The sequence below is a fragment of the Ochotona curzoniae genome, unplaced genomic scaffold, assembly GCF_017591425.1.
Source record: "Ochotona curzoniae isolate NIBS_2020 unplaced genomic scaffold, NIBS_Ocur_1.0 contig_1014, whole genome shotgun sequence".
Classification (NCBI taxonomy): Eukaryota; Metazoa; Chordata; class Mammalia; order Lagomorpha; family Ochotonidae; genus Ochotona; species Ochotona curzoniae.
The window spans coordinates 14713548-14734202 of record NW_024464920.1 but is presented as its reverse complement, the minus strand read 5'-3'; the positions used below and the strand labels follow the sequence as shown (position 1 = coordinate 14734202).

General features: G+C 41.3%; 1 protein-coding gene across 3 annotated transcripts in view; it reads right to left on the bottom strand.

Annotated features, from left to right (window-relative positions):
- The window catches only part of POC1B (POC1 centriolar protein B), a 160071-nt gene that overhangs the window by 64391 nt on the left and 75025 nt on the right, over positions 1–20655 (bottom strand). Inside the window, exons 12-14 of one of the 3 annotated variants that reach the window (XM_040981026.1) lie at positions 9659–9673; positions 7155–7265; positions 2866–3257 (exon numbers count right to left, since the gene is read on the bottom strand). In XM_040981026.1, the coding sequence (XP_040836960.1) occupies positions 3153–3257; positions 7155–7265; positions 9659–9673 (231 nt within the window). In that variant the 3' untranslated portion in view covers positions 2866–3152. Of the gene's footprint in view, positions 1–2865; positions 3258–7154; positions 7374–9658; positions 9674–20655 lie in introns of those variants that run through there. The other 2 variants (XM_040981007.1, XM_040981017.1) reach the window with 2 other exon arrangements.

Below are 20655 nucleotides of genomic sequence, written 5' to 3'. Positions count from 1 at the left end.
TTTTTCTTGTTTTCCAACACACGGGCAGTATTCCCCAGTTACTCATGGACATCATAAAGGTCAAGTGCCTGTGAGCCTGCTACCTTTGCTCTGAATATAGCTTGGCCTTAAAAAAAAAGCAAGCAAAATTCACCTGGCTGCTTTCCTTTTCACTTTAATCTCCATTTCGTTTAAGTTGAAACAAAATTCTTAATTTGCAACCAAGATTTTTGAGAAACCAGGCTCACTTACTTCAAAACACAATTCTTTTTAAAAAATGAAGACAATAATAAGATGGTCTTATTTTAAAAGTACCTATTATTTAGCTGCCCAAACAACCATACACAACATTTCTGAAGCATGTGCACACACGTGTGTATCTTTTAAAATAGACCTGTTGCATCATTCTGTAACAGGAGGGTGGTCGGTGCTTCCTGTGCTTCAGACGCTTCATTTTCCTGAAGGCTGGCAACAGGATGTTTACAACATGTACCGCAGCTTGAACAGAAACTCACTGTCATGCATATGCTGCTGCTCATTAAAATACGGATATTTGATCTTGGTGGGGGGAGTCAAAGTGAATCTGAAGCTGGAAGTACTCTTCTAGCTGTATGGCTGTGATGGGGGAACCTGGGCAGAGTCAGGCTCAATGTGTGGGATCCTAGTTCTGGCCACCACTGCCAGGTGGTGGGCAAATCCCGAGCTTGTCCCGAGAAACCCCTCCCCTAACAATAATTACACTGTGGATGGATCTTGGGCAGATCTGGGCAGATGCAGGACCCTATCTCTGCCCATCACTGCCATCTTGGCGGAGGGAGCCAAGGTGAGTCTGAAGCTGGAGGTACAGGTGCTCGACTCTCCCAGCCACGTGGCTGCACTGAGGGAATCCTGGCCAGGTGGCCCAGGCACCAATGGTGCCAGGTGAAGCCCATGGACCACCTGGCAATGTGCTCTGGGATTGTAGTGGTGTGGGTTTACAGGAAGTCGGAGAGACGACACAGGTGGGGATCAGCAAGGACCTTAGGGTTCAGGTCCACGTGAGGAATGGCTTCTCTGGAAGTTCCATGCACAAAAAGTTCCCACTTTACTTGAAGGGCTACAACACAGAACTCACCAGAGTGTCAGAAAAGGAAACAGGTTCTGTGAGGTTGGGCCATGAAGTCAACAAACGCATGAGTGAATCAGGTCTAGGGGTAGAATCTGTAGGGCAATATGTGGGTTCACCCATGTGGAACGACAATATCCATTGGCACACACAAATACTGTGGCTGAGGACAGGTCTGGTTAGGGAGCTAAGGGGATGCTGCAGTTTGGCTGGAATTCCCATAGGTGAGCATAAGTGCCAGAATGAGTGCATTGTCCCAGGTTGAACATAGCTTCAATCTCCCTTGGCATGGGTGTGGCCTGGGTCTGGGGAGGGCCAGGCTGGGCTAGACTATAATACCCATTGGTACTCAGAGAGGCAGGGTGGGTGTAGAATGGGCTGGGCTAAGTCTCAGCTCCCGCTGAACCATTTGAGAGCTGTGTCTGGGTATGGAGCAGGTGTGGATGGGCTGCAACAGCCAACAGTGAGAACTGGAAAGGGTATGGGTCGATTGGGCAAGGACATGGTCCCTGTCAGGACAACAGGTAGACAAAGTTAACATGGGTCAGGAACCCACTGGTATGTGCAAGATCTGCACAGATAAAGGAGCGTGGCAAATTCCATTGTCAGGTTGTGGTTCCTGTAGGTAAGCGTAAGAACCAAGGCAAGGTGTAGACCAAACCAGACCAGGTTAAAGTACCTATTGGCATACATGTGGGTCAGATCAGGGAGTGGGCCAGACTTGGCCAGTTTATAACATCTACTGGCAGATCTGAGAACCAGGATGGAGTACAGGAGAGGCTGAGTTGGGCAATGTTACCAGCCAGTTCACACTTTAGCCAGGATTGGGGGCTGATTCTGCAGCTAAAGTACCCCCTGGTGGATGCCAAGGAAAGATGAGCCATGTCAGTCTGGAGGTGGTGGGTGTCAAGTCCATGAGCCCTGGGGGTGGGGGGTCTGGCCTGGCCGTGGATCTTAGGGCCCCACCTATGTAGTGGGTGTCAGGTCGATGAGTCCTGAGGATAGAGGGTCCAATGGGACCTGGGTTTCCTGGTCTAGGTCCTTGGGTCCACTATGTGGTGGGTTGTCAGGTCCATGAGTTCTGGGGATAGAGGGTCCAGTGGGACCTGGGTCTCCTGGTCCAAGTCACCAAGCCCATCTGTGTGCTGGTGGCCAGGAACGTAAGTCTTGGGGGTAGGTTATCTGACATGGCCCATGTCACCTGACTCAGGTATATGAACCTATCTAGGAGAACTGGTCCTCCACTGTATAGAAGACGGAATGCTGGATTGCAGACCATGGTGCACATGGAGGACATGGTAGCTCATTGGGCCTTGTAAAGGACAACTGGTACCATTGCAGAGAATGGAGAACAGAACATATGAACTACCTCAGCCAATAACAGCAATCTGGCAATTGGGGATTATAAGGTCGGTGGTGTCAGCCAATGGACATTGGAAGGGATTCCTCATTCACAGACAGGCGAGATCGACAGCATTTCAAAGCTATCACATCCACCTGGGCAGAACCTCCAGAACATGCGCCACTGTGACTCTGGGTTGATACAGGGTGGCCCTTCCACATCCTCGGGTACTGGGACAGCTGGGTTTGGCATATCCCCCATTCTCCCCCTACCCCCCAAAAATGGGAAGAAGAGATAGAAAGCTTAGAAACAATGATCATACCCACTTCTCCCTAACCCTAGATCCTTCCTGCCCTGATTGACTATGTAAACATCATCTAAAATTTAAAAAAAAAGAAAGAAAATTTTTAAAAAGTATATTCTTGCTGTGGAAACTCTATAGTTTGTGAATTTTTATTAGCTCTGCTTTTGAAGACATGAGCAAGAGGATATTTTTTTTTCTTTTTCAAACTGGAAGGTATCAGAGCCAGACCAAGAATTCCTTCTGTGCATATAGGATACTGCTTAAGAAGTAAGTGAACTACTTCACCAAAGGGCATGTGAACTAAAGAGAGAGATGATTTACTTCAAGAAACTGCATGAACAAGGTCAGTCAAATAATTTAACAATGAAATCCAGAGATCTGATGACCTTCTTGGCAGGATTTGAACTCTAAATGAAAATGGATCAACTTTTCTGCTGGGTAGCACTGAAAAGCTTTTGCTGGTTCTCCAGGCACTCTTTCAGCTTATCCTCTGTCACAGTTAGTCGCTGCTCCAAGATAGAAACGGTCTGCAAAAGGGAGAATGAAATAATCAGTGCTGGCAACCTGGTGGCAAGACACAGGGCTGGTGGTCTCTGCATGGGAGAGGCTTTTAGAACTGGGTCACCCACCTTTCTGCTCAGATGCCTCCGAAAGGGGCCTCAGGACTGGCCTTGCTTCTGGGCCTTACCACAAGGTCAGGCACTCTTCCTCAGAGCAGACTAAGTGAAAAGTGAAAATGATGCATTCGAAAAAGAAGGAGCAAAAGGTCAGACCTCTGTGGCCAGCCTGTGTCGCATCTTCCAAAGCACCAAGGCCAGGTGGTAGGCTTGTGGATCATTGAAGTGGTACCAAAGCCACGCAGCACTGTGGAGATGGCAGTGAAATGCCATATACCTGGTCCAGGTGCTACTGAAAGGTCGCCACTGCTCACTCTGCTACAATCCAGCCATGGCACACCACCCCTAGAGCAGCCCAGATGGGTAAGTGGCCAGATGGCTTTGAAAATATGCTAATTCCAGAAGATGGTAAAGTCTTGAAGGATTGTTGAGAGAACTTAGTGAAACAATGCATGGAAAATACTTAAGCTAACAGGAGGCATTTGGTCTAGGGGTTAAGTGCCCACACCCCACACCAGAGTGTTAGAATTCAAGTCCCATCCCTGGCTCCGTAGTCTAGAAGTTTCCTGTTAATGCACACTCTGGAAGCAACAGTGACCAGTTCCTGTCACCCACATGGGAGACCTGGGTTTAGTTCCTAGCTGCCATCATCCTCCTGGCCCAGTTCCCATCACTAAGGTCATTTGGGGACTAAATCAGCAAATGGAAGATCTCTTTGTCAGCTCTCAAAATTAACTACAAAAAATGCTTAAAAATTAAAATGGTGAATCTAGTACTAAGTATACAGACTTTGATGAGTTATACATGATTACTTACTCATCTAGTAGCTAGAAAGCATACTACACATATACACCTTTTACAATAACCACTTCCTTGTGTTTCTCTATGGCTTCATTTCTTCGACGAACATGTAAAGGTCCCTGCCTGTGGCCTGGGAAGGCAGTTGAGGATTGCCCAAAGCTTGGGGACCTTGCACCCACATGGGAGACCTAGAAGAGGCTCCAGGCTCCTGGCTTTGGATTGGCGCAGCTCCTGCCATTGCACCCACTTGGAGAATGAATCATCAGATGGAAGTGCTTCCTCTCTGTCTCTTCTCCTCTCTGTATATCTGACTTTCCAATAAATAAATAAATAAATCTTTTTTAAGAAATTAAAAAGAGTTCTCTCATCTACTTACTATGTCAAAAATTTTAAAGCTAATGCATTATTTTCTATCATTCTCTGAAAGTAACCAGATTTTAAAATGCCATTTAATAACTCTCGCTTTCATATTCCATATGATCATTACTAATTAAAAATGAATGATGCTAAGGCCAGCAATGTGGTGTAGCAAGTCCCAGCAGAGGACGGCCTGAGTACTTAAAACCTGCCACTCACAAGGGAGACCCAAAAGAAGCTCATGCCTGACTTCAGCCTGAGCTAACCCTGGCTATCGTGGGCATATGGGAAGTGAACCAGCAAATGGAACATCTTTGTCTCTCCTCTCTGTAACTGTGCCTTTCAAAGAAAGAAAGAAAGAAATCTTTAAAAAAATAAATTACACTAATAATACCTTCTGTCATTCATCGAGTACCTTCTATGTCTATCAAGCATCTTGCCAAACACTTTACACACTTTATTACAATTCCATGTGCTGAAGTTGTTGACATATAAAGGTGTTTCAACACATTCAGGGAAAAGGTAATTAAGTTTACTTTTGCATAATCCATATATATAGCTTTACCATACACATTCTTCCACATTTTGAAGTATACTCATATATGTGTCAACAACTTCAACACTGGCTATCTGCATTTATCTACCATCTAAAATGTAATTTCATTTTAATTTACTTTTAATTATAGCTCAGTAGAGATATAAACACACTGCAGCTTAGTTAGGAGTTGTGAAATCATGTGTAATTAAAGTGAATCAGAACACACTCAGTGTATTTAACAGGCCCAAACTCACTGTTCCGCCTCTGCCGTGTCTACTTTTAATCTCTTTAATAAGTAAAAGAAATTCAGCTTTCACAATTAAAAATAAACATTAACTTAATAAAGCCTAATGTGACTTATTTAACTCTATATCAGGTAAAGAGAAGAAGAAATGGGACATGAAGCTGAAAGAGTAGGAGATGACTGGTTCATGTTGGTGAGAGCCTAACAAGAACCCAACATTGGAAGACAATGGCTTAGATGGGAAAGGCAAGACCATATGGAACACAAGTCAGGTAAAAATCAATTTGGCTTGAAGCTGAGAAGGCAAGAGCCTTTAACGGAAAGAGATGTCTAATAAGTATCAAGAGAAAGTCAGATTTAGCGCGGTATTACAAAGTAAAAATGGGTGACATTAATCATCATTGATGAATTCCAGAATGACTCCCAAGTTCTTGCATGGCTCTTTCCCATGCAAGAACTCAAAATTACCTCACACAGGAGCTGCATTTAGGCTAGAGGTTAAGACACTCATGTCTCACACTGGAGTACCTGGGTTCATTTCCTGGCTTTGGCCCTAACTCAGCTTCCTATTATCACAGGCTGCATGAGGTGTTGCTGACAGCTCCACCTGGGTTTCCTGAACCACATGGGAGACCTAGAGTGAGTTTCCACTTTCTCAATTGAGTACTTGGTCTAGTGCAGGCTGATTTGGCATTTAGGGAATGAACTGCTGGATAGGAGTTCTGTCTTTCTCTGCCTCTTAAGCAAATGAACACTTTAAAAATTATTTTTTAAAAGAATACACAAGCCTCTTAACTCCAAGGGTATGCACAATATTAAAATGCTCATTGAATTAGTGGTTCTCAAATTGTCTGTAAAACAGAGTCATATGGGGTAATGAAAAGATTGATATGAAGCTTTAAACCAGAACAATGGAAGTGGACCATCTGGCGGTGAGAACTAGCCATGTGTACAGTTCTTAGCAGTTCTGATGATTACAATGCACAGCCCTGCAACAGCTACTCCAACTTGAAATATTTACTCAAAGCATAATTGACATCCTTCTTGTTCACACTTAAACCTTTTTGTATGATCTGTGACAAAGCCCACTTTGACAAATGTTAGTATCCTCATTGTGCACATCAAAATAGGACAATAGAACACATCTTCAAAGGGAACAATGGGCAGAGCTGGAAGGGAAAACTGTGACATATAACCATTTCAATGTACCACTTCCCCTTCGATACAACTGCATCTCCCGACCAAGAGTTGGAAGGCTTTTATGACATTTTGAAAGAGCCACTGTATTTTTAATTTGCAAAAATAAGTTAGCCTCAAACAAATGCATAATAGTCTAAAATGAGAATGAAAAATTAATTCTAGAAATAATGCCACATCCATGTAAGAAACCTTTGTGTAAAGTGAGTTATATATTGGACCATGAGAATACTTTCAGGGTGAGGAACTATAAGTACTAGTAATATTTCATACTAACCAGAAATGGCTACCCCAATACATTTTTTACAGCCCTAAATATTTGTTTATGAATGGCACAATCAGATACATTGCATCAAAAATAATAAGGACAAATCCCTACAAGCAAGAATAGCTTATGGCACTGAGCATTCCTTGTTACTCTTTAAAGCCCAAACTGCTCCCTTCTGGTCCCCAAATGCCAGAGCTGGCACTGTGTGTGTGTGTGTTAGTGCACACTCATGCTTACGTGCTCAAGGGCTCTGATCTATCTAAGAGACCTTAGAGCAGCCCAACCCAGCATGCCTTGATTGCACTTTGAATTCACCTTGCTAGTAAAGTCTTCCCCTGCTCTACTAGCTCTTCAATCAGCTATAACCATGACTGGTACAAAGTGCAAAGCAGACCAACCTACCTGTGTCAAAACATGAAGCTGTTCCATGACATGCTCCAGGACATTGGCCAATGCAAGTGGGATGTTTCTCTGACTTTCAGAGGGGAAGTCACTCGTGTCCTCCTCCTTCTTCTTCATTATTGTTGCTGAACATTTTGGTGACATTAGGGAAGGGTTCAAGAAGTATCCACAGATTTCTTCACCCTTTTCTGGGGGAGTTCTGCCATTGGTCTCTGCTGTCTTCAATACAGAAAAGTGGAGTGAGTTATATTTCTCAACTTCAAAATGATATAATTTAACAAACATTCTTGTTCTATAAAGCTCAGCCTTATACTTAATTGCTTATTCTCAACTGTAGCAAATTACTGATATCACAGTTATAGGAAAGAAACAAAGTTAACACTGAAAAATAAATTTTATAATTTCCCTAAATTGAAATGCACTCTTGCATAGTGATGGATCAGATGCTCTATCATTAAACAAATTGCTGGATGAAACTTAATCCATAACTTAAAAAAAATCCTTGCCCACTAGGACTATTATTAAAAAACACTGAGTATTGGATAGAATGTGAAACAACTGGAAGCTTTATACTTTCTTATAGAAATATTAAATGGTACAGTTTAACACTTCCTTAAAGTATTTAACACAGAATTATCATAAGATGCATCAACTCTACTCCTAAGTATGTATTCAAAAGGACTGAAAACAGAAAATTAAATACTTATGCCCCTCTATTCAGCATTATTCCCAGAGCCAAAAGGTGGCAACAATTCAAGTATCTATGCACAAATAAATTAAAAAGGTAAATAAATATATAATAAAATATTATTCAGCCACAAAAACAGGAATGGGATTTTAATACTAGTTGTCAAATGTATAAACTTTGAAAACATTATCCAATTAAGCTTGTGATTATAAATTAAAAATATGCCACTGCAAATACTAAAAGAAAAATAATGGGGCACCAGGTAACAAACAGAGTTATTTTCCACCTGTGGTGCTGACATCCCATGTGGATGCTGTCTTGTCCACTTCCATCCAGCTCCCTGCTTATGACCTGGGAAAGCAGCAGAGGATGGCTCAAGGCCTTGGGCTTCTGCAGCCACAAGGAAGAACTGAAAGAAGCTCCTGTATCCTGTCTTCAGATTGGTTCAGCTCTGGCCATAGCAGCCACTTGGGGAGCGAACCAGCAAATGTAAGACTTCTCTCTGTGTATATCTCCTTTCTCTGTAAATCTGCTAAAAGTGTTATTTGAAAATAATAATTTTTATTAAAAAAAGAGAAATAAAAAAGGAAGGCAAAGGGAAGAAAACATTACTCTAAGTGAAGAAAGCCATACACGAAAGGACAAACATTGTATCATTCCACTTAGGAGAATGCAGAAATAGAAAGTAGAGTAAAGGTTACTCCCTTCTTGTGGGAAGGCTAATGAAGAATTATCGCTTAATGACCATAGAGTTTCTGTCTGGAATAATGAAAAATTCAGGATGTAATGGTGAATGTACTTAAGAGCAGTGAACTACACACTTAAAAAGGCTAAAATAATAAATATCACCACAATTTCAAAAATCCCACTAAACATGTATGAAAATAAACATTTTATACTGACAATTCTAATTAAAAAATTAGAATATTTAAGAATAATCCTCTGTTGGTAGGAATGTAAACTGGAAGCCAGTATGAAGAGTATTCAGACACAACTGAGAACTGAGAACTGATCTACCATATGACCCAGCCATCTTACTCCTGGGAATATATACAAAGGAAATGAAATGAAATATGTATTCAAGAGAGTGACCTGCAACTTTACATTTATAGCAGCAATTCACAAAAAACGAATTAACCCAGATGTCTGCCAAGAGAGGAATGGATAGAGGAATTGTGATATAATCCGCTCGATGGAATACTACTCATGGAAGGATTAAAAAATTTTTTTTAACAATTTTAAGTTTCTAGTTATCACTTGAAATATGAAGATTCACTTTCTATGATATTTTTTACCCCTGATATTATCAGATTTTTAAATTGCTATACACAGGTATACATAAAATGCCTGCTTGAAGTAGATTGGGAAAACAAAAACAACAAATAATTCCTTTTCCTTGAGAAAAAAAAAACCAAACTAGCTTTTTAAAAAACATTTTGTTATTATTATTTGAAAGGCAGTGTTAGAGAGGAAAGGAGAAGAAGAGGAAGAGGAGGAAAAGAGATCTTGCATCTGCTAGTTCACACCCCAAATCACTGCAATGGCTAGAGCAAGGCTGGTTTTAAGCCATGAGTCAGGAGGTTCTTCCAAGTCTCCCATGTGGGTTTGGAAGGCACTTGGGCCATCTTTCATTGCCTTCCCAGGCTTTGAGGGAAATGGAATGGAAGTAGAGCAGCCAGGACTTGAACTGGCACCCATTTGGGATGCTGGCACCCCAGGCAGAAGACTGGATTGCTACATCTTGGCACTGACCCCATAACTACTACGTCTAAAGAAAGAATGTATGTGTAATACAAGAGTTGGCAACTTCAATAACATCTCTATGAGGTGGCTCTAAGATGATGAAGACATATCATTCATTCTGACAATCTCGCCTATGGTTGTATCACTCCAATCCTTGCTGCCATTGTCATATCTTCTCTCCTGAGGAAGCAGGAATGAAGGGCAAATGACATTGTGGCTTTCAGCGGTGGTAAACATGAATGTGTGCTGATGGAGAAGATTAGGTAGGCGAGCACTGGTAATACAGAATGGTGAGGGAACAACTGCTCAGTCAATGGGTGGGGCCCCTGAGCTCTGCCTAACTGACTCTGAGGTGACACCAGCCTGCAGAGTTGTGCGGTTACATTCAGGTGCATGTATGCAGATAAGGACTAGGCAGAGCAATAAATCTAGCCCAGGGTGGTCTGTCGCATGAGGACAGAGAGGACAGGAGACAAGAGCGTGGCTCTAGCAATGGACCACAGAATCTAAGCCACTTGCAAAGGAGCAACACAGACCTAAGGAATGGGTAGTGAAAGGGCAGGGCTCAGAATTGGCCAGTGACCCTGCTGGGATTGATGAATTATCAAAAAGCAAAGACTAAATAAAGTGGTGGCCAAAGGATAGGCGGTTTTACGCTGAGTTTCCCATCAGCCATGGAGTTCTTTCGAGAATCCTGACAAAGAGCATACTGTCTCAGAAGGGATTCATGGTTCTGTTCTAGATTTGGCTATTTGCCTAACATTACAAACCAATGTTGACAGAGGAGGATGGACCACTCAAGGAAACAGAAAAAGGTACCATAGGGTACCCCAGATGGCAATGTCACTGAATTCATTTCCAATTTCTAAAATTCATAATGCCTAAAGAGAAAACCACACTTTTCTTCCTACCTTACATGCTTTCACAGCCCATTAAGTATCCTGCAGGAATTTTCCCAACATTCTTAGTCTCATTAATTTAAGTGGTTCAGATATAAGCACACAGAATACCCAATGAAATTTTGTCTCCAAAACTAAATGGATCAGCTAAGAAAGGCTTGCTTGTTCCTTGGGAAACTCATCTACACACCTTTTCCTCAGGGAAGAACCGTCAGCATTTTCGTCTTCAAAAATTGAAATTTTATTTGTAAAGGAAGATCAGAAAAACACTCCTATGGAACTATCAACTTGAGTATCTACATGACCAACTCAGTCCCAATGGAAAGATTGCTCAGGTCACAAGTCTACTGCTGTCATTGTCTTTCATTTTCATTCTTACCTCTAGAGAAACAATTTTGAAGCTATGAATGGGAAGACACAATTAGGACAAATAAATCCAACATAAAAATTTCCTTCTATGTTTCACTTACTGTATGATAAAACACAGAAGAGTGGCATTGGGTGAAGTGGTTAAGTTGCCAATTGTGATACTCGCATCTCATATCAGAGCCCCTGGGTTTAACTCCATGCTCTCAGTCCTAACTCAAACTTTCCTCTAATGCAGACCCTAGGAGGCAGCAATGATGGCTTAAGAAATTGGGTTCCTGCTACCCACAGAGAGATATAGGTTGCATTCCAGCCCCTGCATCTATCCTAATCCAGTTCTGGCCATAGAAGGAATTTGGGAAGTCAATCAGTGGATGGGAACTCTGCCTGCCTGCCATCCTTCAAAGTCAGTCACTCAATCAAGGGACATTAAGGGACAGAAGTCTGCCCTGGTAGTTAAGATGCTGGCTAACAGAGCTTGCCCATATTGAGCACCTGTTTTTTTTCCCCAAATGTTTATTTATTCATTTTAATCTACTTGTTAGGCAGAGGATATGTGTGCAAGAGAGAAAGAGATCTTCCATCCACTGATTCATTTCCCAAATGCCTGCAACAGCCAGGGCTGAGTCAGGCTGAAACCAGGAGCCTGGAACTTGATGTCTCCCATGTGGGCAGCAGGGGTCCAAACACTTGTTCTAGCAGCTGTTGCTTCCCAGGATGCACCCTTAGGAACTGGATCAGAGCAGAATAATCTCACCTTGAACCAGCACTCTAATATAGGAGATAGGAGATCAAAGTTTGGGCCCAATCTGCTGTGCCACAACACCTCCTCAAGTGCCTGGGTTTGACTTCTGACTTAGGCACTTATTTCTAGATTCCTGTTAATGCTGGAGGTATTGGTGATGGCTCAGGTGAATGGGTTCTTGACATCCATATGGAAACTGGGCAGAAAATGAGTGGAAGGGAATTCATCATTTTTTCTGTTTCTCTCTCAAATAAGTAAAAAAGGATTTAATTTCCATTTGAATTATACTTTTAAAAAAATACTTAGACAATGATCTAACACCTATATGAAAATTCAAGTCCTATCATCTTAATGGTTGAAAAGACTTCCTAATAAACAATATAAATTTAAGAAGCTAGTCTAACATCAAGCAGTTTAATAACGCATCTATAAACTTAATTTAGGATGTTTTACCTGTTGGTAATGCATATTAAATTAGAATTTAAAAACTATAGCACAAAAGTCTCCAGGAAGGAGCTGGCATGGTGTAGGTAAAGCAGCCCGCTGTGACATGAGTGCCCCACATGAGCACTGGCTCCAGTAATAGGTCTGCCACTCCCAACCTAGCTCCCAGCTAAAGTGCCTGGGAATGCAGTGGAAGATAGCTCAAGTGCTTGGGACCCTGCCACCACATGGAAGACCCAGATGGAATTCCAGGTTCCTGGTTGCAGCCTGGCTCAGCACTGGCCATGTCAGCCATCTGGAGAACAAATCAACGCATGGAAGAGTACACACACTCTCTCTTTTACTTTGCTCCTCAAATAAATAAATCTTTTATAAAAAAAGTGTCTCCAGAACAAATAGCATTGTTAAGTTGCTTATATGTTCCTTATGAGATTAATAGTAACAAATACTTCATTACAAGCAAATGAGAATGCATGTTATGTAACAAGAGGCTACTTGATAGAAAACATTTTTCCTCCACATATTTTTGCATGTGAAATAATGTGGGGTTTCTATGCCTCTCTTATTTTGCTGGCAGACTACATTCAAAAACCAAAGACAACAAAATTAATGATTTTATTTATAGACTTGTTTCTTAACAATCACTATGAGGGTGGGGTAGCACAGGAAAAATAACATTCAAATACTACCACACACAACTCAAAAATAATTTTCACAGATGCCATGAGTCAAAAGAGAAAACGAACTAGATTCTATAATTCTGTAAAAAATGTAGTTAAGAATCACGATAATTTATTTTCACTCTTGTGTGGGTGACAGACACACACATGGACAAGTAAGCAGGAAGTTCTCAAACAGGAAGTCGCGATAACACTAATTTATGTCCACAAGTCAGACATTAATATAATGAGTCTTATCAAATTTATATTTCAGCCAAAGAGCTTACCAAATAACAAGCAGTCTTGGAATGACAGTTCCTGATAAGAGAGATACAACTAATGCACATCAAGTATTTATCAAAATCACAACCATGGTTACTGTGCAGTAAACGGCAAAATGCTAGGCAGTAAACCCCCTTTAGGGGTCACTTTATTTCTGTACCAGAGGTTTCACATCTAAGCCTGTCTCTTCCTGGCTTAGGAACATTCTTGTCATTTATTCAGTAGCCTTCGGTATGGGAGATAGTCTAGACTTTTCCCACATCCAATGCAATGAAGCAGAGCCCAGTCAGTCTTTGTCTCAGAACTCTCACAGCCAGCTGCCTTCCTCCCCCATGTGTTGCTGCTCCAGATCAGGCACCATCACTGGGCATCTGGGTCAGGACAGGAATGGCCTCCAAATGCCTGATGTTTCCAGTCCCACCTGCCTCCTACCTTTCATTTTCACATTCCAAATTTGAATTTGTTACCCTCCTGGCTTAAAAGCCCTCCACTGATTATCCTCTAAAGTTCTCAAGGTAAATCAACCCAAACATCTAAATGATATTCAAGGGCCTGGGCCATTCATCCCATCTAGTCCTTCCTGTTTCTTTTGGTATCTTTCAATCCTATCCTAATGCTGTCATCAGCTGAATTCACTCCCAACTCAAGCCTTCTTGCTTTTGTCCCTACCTAATTCTGTCCCCATTCCCCTTAAAATCAGAGAGATTCTTAATGGATCAGCTCAAGCATCACTCAGCATCAGAGAAGTCATCTCTTACTGATTTTGCTGTTCCCTAACCTAATTCTCTACAGCACATGCAAGCACACATCCAGTCACATTATACATTTTCTTTAATTACCGCATAATTATTCCTCTGACAATTCAGGCCAATAGTACTATTATTAAATTTAGTTTTTTTTTTTCCTGTAACTTCCCATTGCTTGGTACATAACAGTTACACAACAAGTGTGCTGAATAAAAGAAAAACAACTATTCTAGCTCAATCTTTTGCTTACTCTTCAATCTACTCTTTAACCCATTTCATACTGGCTTGAATTTATATTACTCCACCAAAGAGCATCTTTAAAAGGTTAACAATAATCCCTGTAGTTTATCACGCATTTTTAAAAAATATTTCTTCTTATTTGAATGGCAGAATTAAAGAGAGAGGTCTTCCATCTGAAGTGGCCACAACAGCAGCACTAAGCAGATTTGAACCAGAAGCATCCTCTAGGTCTCTCACATGGGCACAGGGGCCCAAGTACTTGAGCCATCCTCCACTAGCTTCCCAGCCTATAAGCAAGGAGTTGAATTGGAAGCAGAGCAGCTGGGGCACTATAACTGACGCCCGTATTAAATGCTGGCACTGCAGGTTGGCACCCATATTGCAGGCTGACACAATAGGATAAAACCGTTGAGTTGCTGTGTTGATTCCCACTCCCAATCAATCTGGACATTGAGCAGTAATGAGCTCCACTTTCCTCTTAAAATACTCCTCCTCCCTCAGGTACCACAACACCACTCTGGTTTCCGGCTAGCCTTTCTCTGCTCCTTTGCAGAAGCAAAATTTCTTCAGATGAATTTACTAAATCTTTTCTCATTGCAGTCTTCATGCAGGCCCCCTTATCTTTCAGTTACTACATATATGCCAAATACACATACATTTTTATTCCTACTCCAGACACTTGCTTTAAGCTTCACGTGGAGCACTCTGTTGCATACGAACTATATACTTGTGGATGTTTCAAAGATACATCAAACTCTACATATCCAAATTGGAACTTGTAATTTTAAATTTGGTTCAATTACAAAATTCCCCATCTCTATGTATGGCATGGCATTATGCAAGCTAACTGATTTCCCCTTCACACTCTCAACTTATTACAAATTCTGTCAGTTGTACCACTTAATGTAGATCTTGAATGAATTCTATTTCTTAATCTCCACTAACGTAATCCTTATCCCTGCCACCTTCTGTTATGTCTGGACTACATGTTCACAGTCAGTTTTCCTGTGTCTATTCAGGTGCCAGCAAGATTACCTGCAACATGCAAAAGCGCAAAGTCATGAAAAGTCTGCATGCCCAATACCTACAATCCTCTCCAAGCTTGGCCATCCATGGAGCCAGACTTTCTTTTCGGTCTTTTGAGCACCTCAAGCTCCCTCCTTAACCACATCTTTCCATAAACTATGCCCTCTTCATGAGACACTCCAGGAGTTCCACTCTCTCACTTCAACCTTTTGTCTTTTTTCTAAGATTCATTTATTTATTTTCACTTTCTTGAAAGTTACAGTGACAGAGAAAGAACCATCTGACTGGTTCACCCCATCAAAGCCTGCAACAACAAGAGGTGGGCCAGGCCAAATTCAGGCACCAGGAACTCTATCTGGTCTCCTACATGGGTGCTAGAGACACAAATACTTGGGCCATCATGCACTTCCTTCCTAAGTCTATTAGCAGGAGCTGGATCAAAAATAAAGTAGTAAGGATTGCAACTGGCACTGTGATTGGCTGTCCAATCAGCTTAACTAATGCATCACAACGCCAGCCCCTTCAACTGTTTCTGATACTTTAGCACTTCAAGTTTGGAAGCATGTAATTCACCTAGAGATCTTACTAAAAACAGGGTTGGCTTGATATCTGTTTAAATGTGCCCTGAGAATCTGCATTTCTAAGCTCCAAGGAGATGTTCAAGCAAACTGTTCAAGAATCATGTTTTTAGTAACAAGGTTTTAATCTTAGCTCAGAATGGGCTTATGGCACTACGGGTTCAGTTCGCACGAGGGAACTGCATTGCATTCCAGAGTACCTGGGATTGAGAGCCATCTTCAGTTCCAAGCCAGCTTTCTAATTCTTGGGACACAGTTGATGATGGCCAACATGCTTGAGTTCCTGCCAGTCTCGTGGGAAATTTGGATAGGGATTCTGGATGGGATTTCTGGCTTCTGTTTTGCCCTAGCCTTGGTGTTCGGGTAATGAGTCAGTGGCTAGAATAAATTAATCTCTCTTGTCTCTCCCGTCCTCCTTTCCTCCCTCCCTCTTCATTTCTTTCTTCATCTCTATACCATTCTACCTTTGAAATAATTATCTTAGAAAAAATTTCTGACTTCAACTGCCTTTCTCAAAGGAACTTTCACCTCACACATACTACTGACTTAGATGCTCCCATTTTGTATTTCAGTGTGCCTCCTAACTCTCCATGATGGCTTCTGTTTACCATTACTACTCCCCTAACACACACACACTCCCCTAGTGCGCAGGTCCTACCCAACCTCTGCAGTATTCGTTTCTGGAAAATGAATGAACACTATTCACTGACTCAGCCCCTGACTTAGGTTACTACATTTTTCTTCATGCTGCTAACACAAGATTCTAACTCAACCACAAAAGTCTAACTCAACTTTGGGTAGCATTCCAGAAGATTTTCTATTCTTGCTGTGATTCACTTATGTGGAACCTATGAAGCTATGGCTAGAAGAGTAATTGATTCCATGTGTCCTGGCCTTTCCATTCTGAACTGGTTGCCCCTAGTCTTTATACACAGACTACTGGTATTCCAGAATGTTCTGTGCCAACTATTTAAGAAGCAGGGGGAAAATAAGCAAATCCTAATTCACATAGTTAGATCCAAATTTTCCACCCTGGTAGGAGGAGTAGGTTGGGGAGGAGCTGAGGCAGGAGGAAAAAACACAAATTTTTAGTACATCCTTTATTATTTTAAATTTAAAAAAATCATTGTTTAACTTTTCCTTTACTTATGTAAGGAAAATTACATAAGAGTTAATGGCTACACAGAACAAGTAGAACATTTACATGAAATAAATTGTATGGGGAATATAATGGAAGAACTCATTTACAAAAGCAAATGACTGGAAGAAGCTACATCACTGTTGCCAAGAGAACTGCCTGGAAGGAGTGCTCAAGCAAAAATGAATAATAAACAAAACACACTCACAAACTATATTCATCTTTGGGATATGAACTGTGGGACTGTCATCTTCTTTGACTAATAAATACACAAAAATAGTTATGCCAATTAGTAGTAAAAATAAACACATTTTCATGCTTAAACATTAATAATACATCTTAGAGAAGACTGCTACTTACAAAATCAACAGTTTTAAATAGCATTTAAGATGAATTACATTTTATTTTTAAATAGAAATGTTCAATCCTTATTATTTGGCAAACTTATCAGTGCATTCAGTTTTTAAAATAGTAACCTGGGGTCAGCATTGTAGCATAGTGAGTTAAGTCACCATGTGCAATAATGACATCCCATGCGTGCCAGCTTGTGTCCCAGCTGCTCAACTTCCAATCCAGCTCTCTATTAACACACCTTGGAAAGCACAAAAAATGGTCCAATTCCTCAGGAGCCTGCACTCAAACTGGAAACACAGAGAAAGCTCCTGACTCCTAGCTCCTGGCTTCAGCTGACTAATGCAGCTATTCTGGGAACAAACCAGCGAATGACAGTTCTTTTCTCTCTTTCACTCTCTGTAACTCTGCCTTTCAAATTAAAAAAAGAAAGGAAAGGAAAAGGAAAAGGAAAAGGAAAAGGAAAAGGAAAAGGAAAAGGAAAAGGAAAAGAAAAGAAAAGAAAAGAAAAGAAAAGAAAAGAAAAGAAAAGAAAAGAAAAGAAAAGAAAAAAGAAAAGGTAGCAAAAGCTCAACAATTGGAGCCAACCTCTTCCTTCTCAACATGTACCTTGGCAGGTAGCTGAGCCAGGATCCCAACCCAGACACTCCACTGCGGCATGTGGGTGACTTTAACACACAACATCAAGTATCTACCTCAGAATCTGAAGCTTTAAAAGAACTAAATGAGCTTCAGCATTCCACTGGACAGCCCACCTATAAGGACAAGGTACCACCTTGTAGTACCTGAGTACAATCAGCCTAAGGGATGTGGACCAAGGGAGACAAGCTGGGGAATACATAGCAACTGAATCCGTGGTAATATAGACAAACATGACTGGAGGAATAATAAGACATGGCAAGAGAGGGAGAGAAAGGGCAGGGGGATGGACTGGATTCTGTGATTAGCTGCATAGCTTATAAAACACCACAAGTCGCCGGGAAAACAAATGAAAACAGAACACTATGGACTTGGGCATGCTTTTGAGCCTTGCCCACAGGATTTCCAAAGTGATAAATTTAAAATGTTTATCATGACAAGACACAATACTTTGTCAAAACAAAAAGAAATAGGATTCACTGATGAAAAGTGATGTTCCCATGTGCCACAAAGGAAATAAAATCTACCCCTGGCACAAAACTAACAGCACTAACACCATCAATGAAAACTCCTGCACACTCAGGTCCTGCCAAAGAATATCCTTTCTTACATAGGAAACAAAACCAAAAACATCCTAGAGGACGGAAATTAGTGATGGGCAGCAGTGGGGACCAGGAGGAGTAGTGAAAGAGTAAGCCCCGTCAAGGCAGGCACAGCCGTTACACCATCAGGAAATAGGCTGGAAGATGGAGATCAAACAACTATTCACATCAGGACACCGTATCCACACAATCGGGCCGGAACAACCCCTGATGAGCATGCCATCTGGCACACCTTCTAAGAGACCAGTGTGTCTTAAGTAAAATTCTTCTCCATGAGGGATCTAATATTAAGTAACAGATTTGTGCTCCTTTAAGCCTGATACAATGCCAAGAATTTACGTACATGCCAAGTGGGAATGGGGTGATGTGTAAAATTCCAAAAAAGCCACTACAGCCAATTCATTACAAGCATTGATTGTAGGGCCTGTTTCACAATCTGCTCCCAAAAAGCAGTTCCTCCACACATACCTGACGTCCTGTCTTTGCACAGACACTGAGTGGGCCTTTTTGGTTACTGTAATACCATGAAGACACACACACTTACGTAAAACAAGGAAACCAAAATCAGGATTCAGAATAGCAAGACATGTAGTCCTCGCAGAGGAGGGGACAATGTGGTATGGAGCTCAGAGTGTGGGATTGAACGTTAGCACAGTACAGCTCCTGCTTCATAGCCGTGTGACTGTGGGCAAGTTACCCAACCTCTTTTAAAATTTTTATTAATATAAGGAGGACAGATTTTGTGCATTCCATAGGTACAGTTCTAAGAAAATGATCACCCTTCATTCCCCTCCCTCCCTTCCTTTTTCAGGTTTTGCAAACACCATTTTTTTAACCCACTGTATAGTCACAAGATTAATTTACTTTTTTTTTTAAGATTTATTTATTTATTGGAAAGTCAGATATACAGAGAGCAGACGAGAGAGAGGAGGTGAGACAGAGAGGAAGATCTCCTGTCCGATGATTCACTCCCCAAGTGAGTGCAACAGCCGATGCTATGCTGATCCAAAGCCAGGATCCAGGAACCTATTCCTGGTCTCCCACGCAGGTGCAGGGTCTCAAGGCTTTGGGCCGTCCTCAACTGCTTTCCCAAGCTACAAGCAGGGAGCAGGATGGGAAGTGGAGCTGCCAGGATTAGAACCGGCGTCCATATGGGATCCTGGTGTGTTCAAGGCAAGGACTTTAGCCGCTAGGCCACGCCGCTGGGTCCAAGATTTACTTCTAATCATAATACTCGACAAATAAAATGTAAGAAGACAACAGTTCCACAGAAGTATAAACTCGGGCCAAAAACAACAATCAAATCCCAAAGTTCCTACACTTTTTGTATTCTATATTAGCTGCTGCATATCAGAGGAAAATGTACATTTGTCTTTTTGAGGCTTATTTCACTAGGCATGATGGTTTGCAGTTGTATCCACTTTGTTGTAAAAGACAAGATTTCATCTTTCTTATGGCAGAGTGACAGTTCATAGCGCATATATACCACATTTTGTTTAAAGACATCTGGGTTGATCCAGTATCTTAGCTATTGTGAATTGAACTTCAAGCTGTAATAAATATGTGGACACAAATGACTCTGTCATATGCTCATTTCATTTCATTTGGGCAAATTCCAAGGAGTGGGGTGGCTGGGTTATACAGTGGATCTATTTTCAGATCACTGAGGACTCTTCATAGTGTCTTAATCTTGAGTCGTTTTTTGTGTCTGTTGGCCATTTGTATTTCAGCCTTTTAAAACTGCCTTTTTATGTCCTTTGTCCATGTCTTACTAGTTTATTTTTATGTAATTGCATTTCTAGAACTCTTCTTAGATCCTAGGTACTAATCCTTCATTAGCTGCATAGTTTGCAAATGTTTTCTCCCATTCTGTTGCTTAGCTCTCCACTTTGCTGGTGATTTTTTGTGGTGCAGAAGCTTCTTAACTTGATGTCATCCCATTTGTTTATTTTTGCTTTAACTGCCTATGCTTCCAGTGTTCTTTCCAAGAACTCTACCTATGCCTCTGATTGGGAGAATTTCCCTTAATCTTTCTTCTAGTAATTGGATGGTGTCATGTACTTAGATTTTTGATCCGTTTGGAGTTGATTTTTGTACAAGGGTAAAATAGCAGTCTTGTCCCACATTTCTGCAAACATAGATCCAATTGTCTTAGCACCAACTATTGAAAAGACTATGCTTTCTCCAGGGACTGATTTCAGTTCATTTGACAAAGCTCAGTTGGCTCCTGGTGTGGATTAATTTCTGGGGTTTCCATTCTGTTCCTTATAGCAAATCTTGAAGTTGGTATAGTGATGACTCTGGCTTTGTTTTTGCTGTTTAAGATTGCTTTAGCTATTCGAGAACTAATGTGCT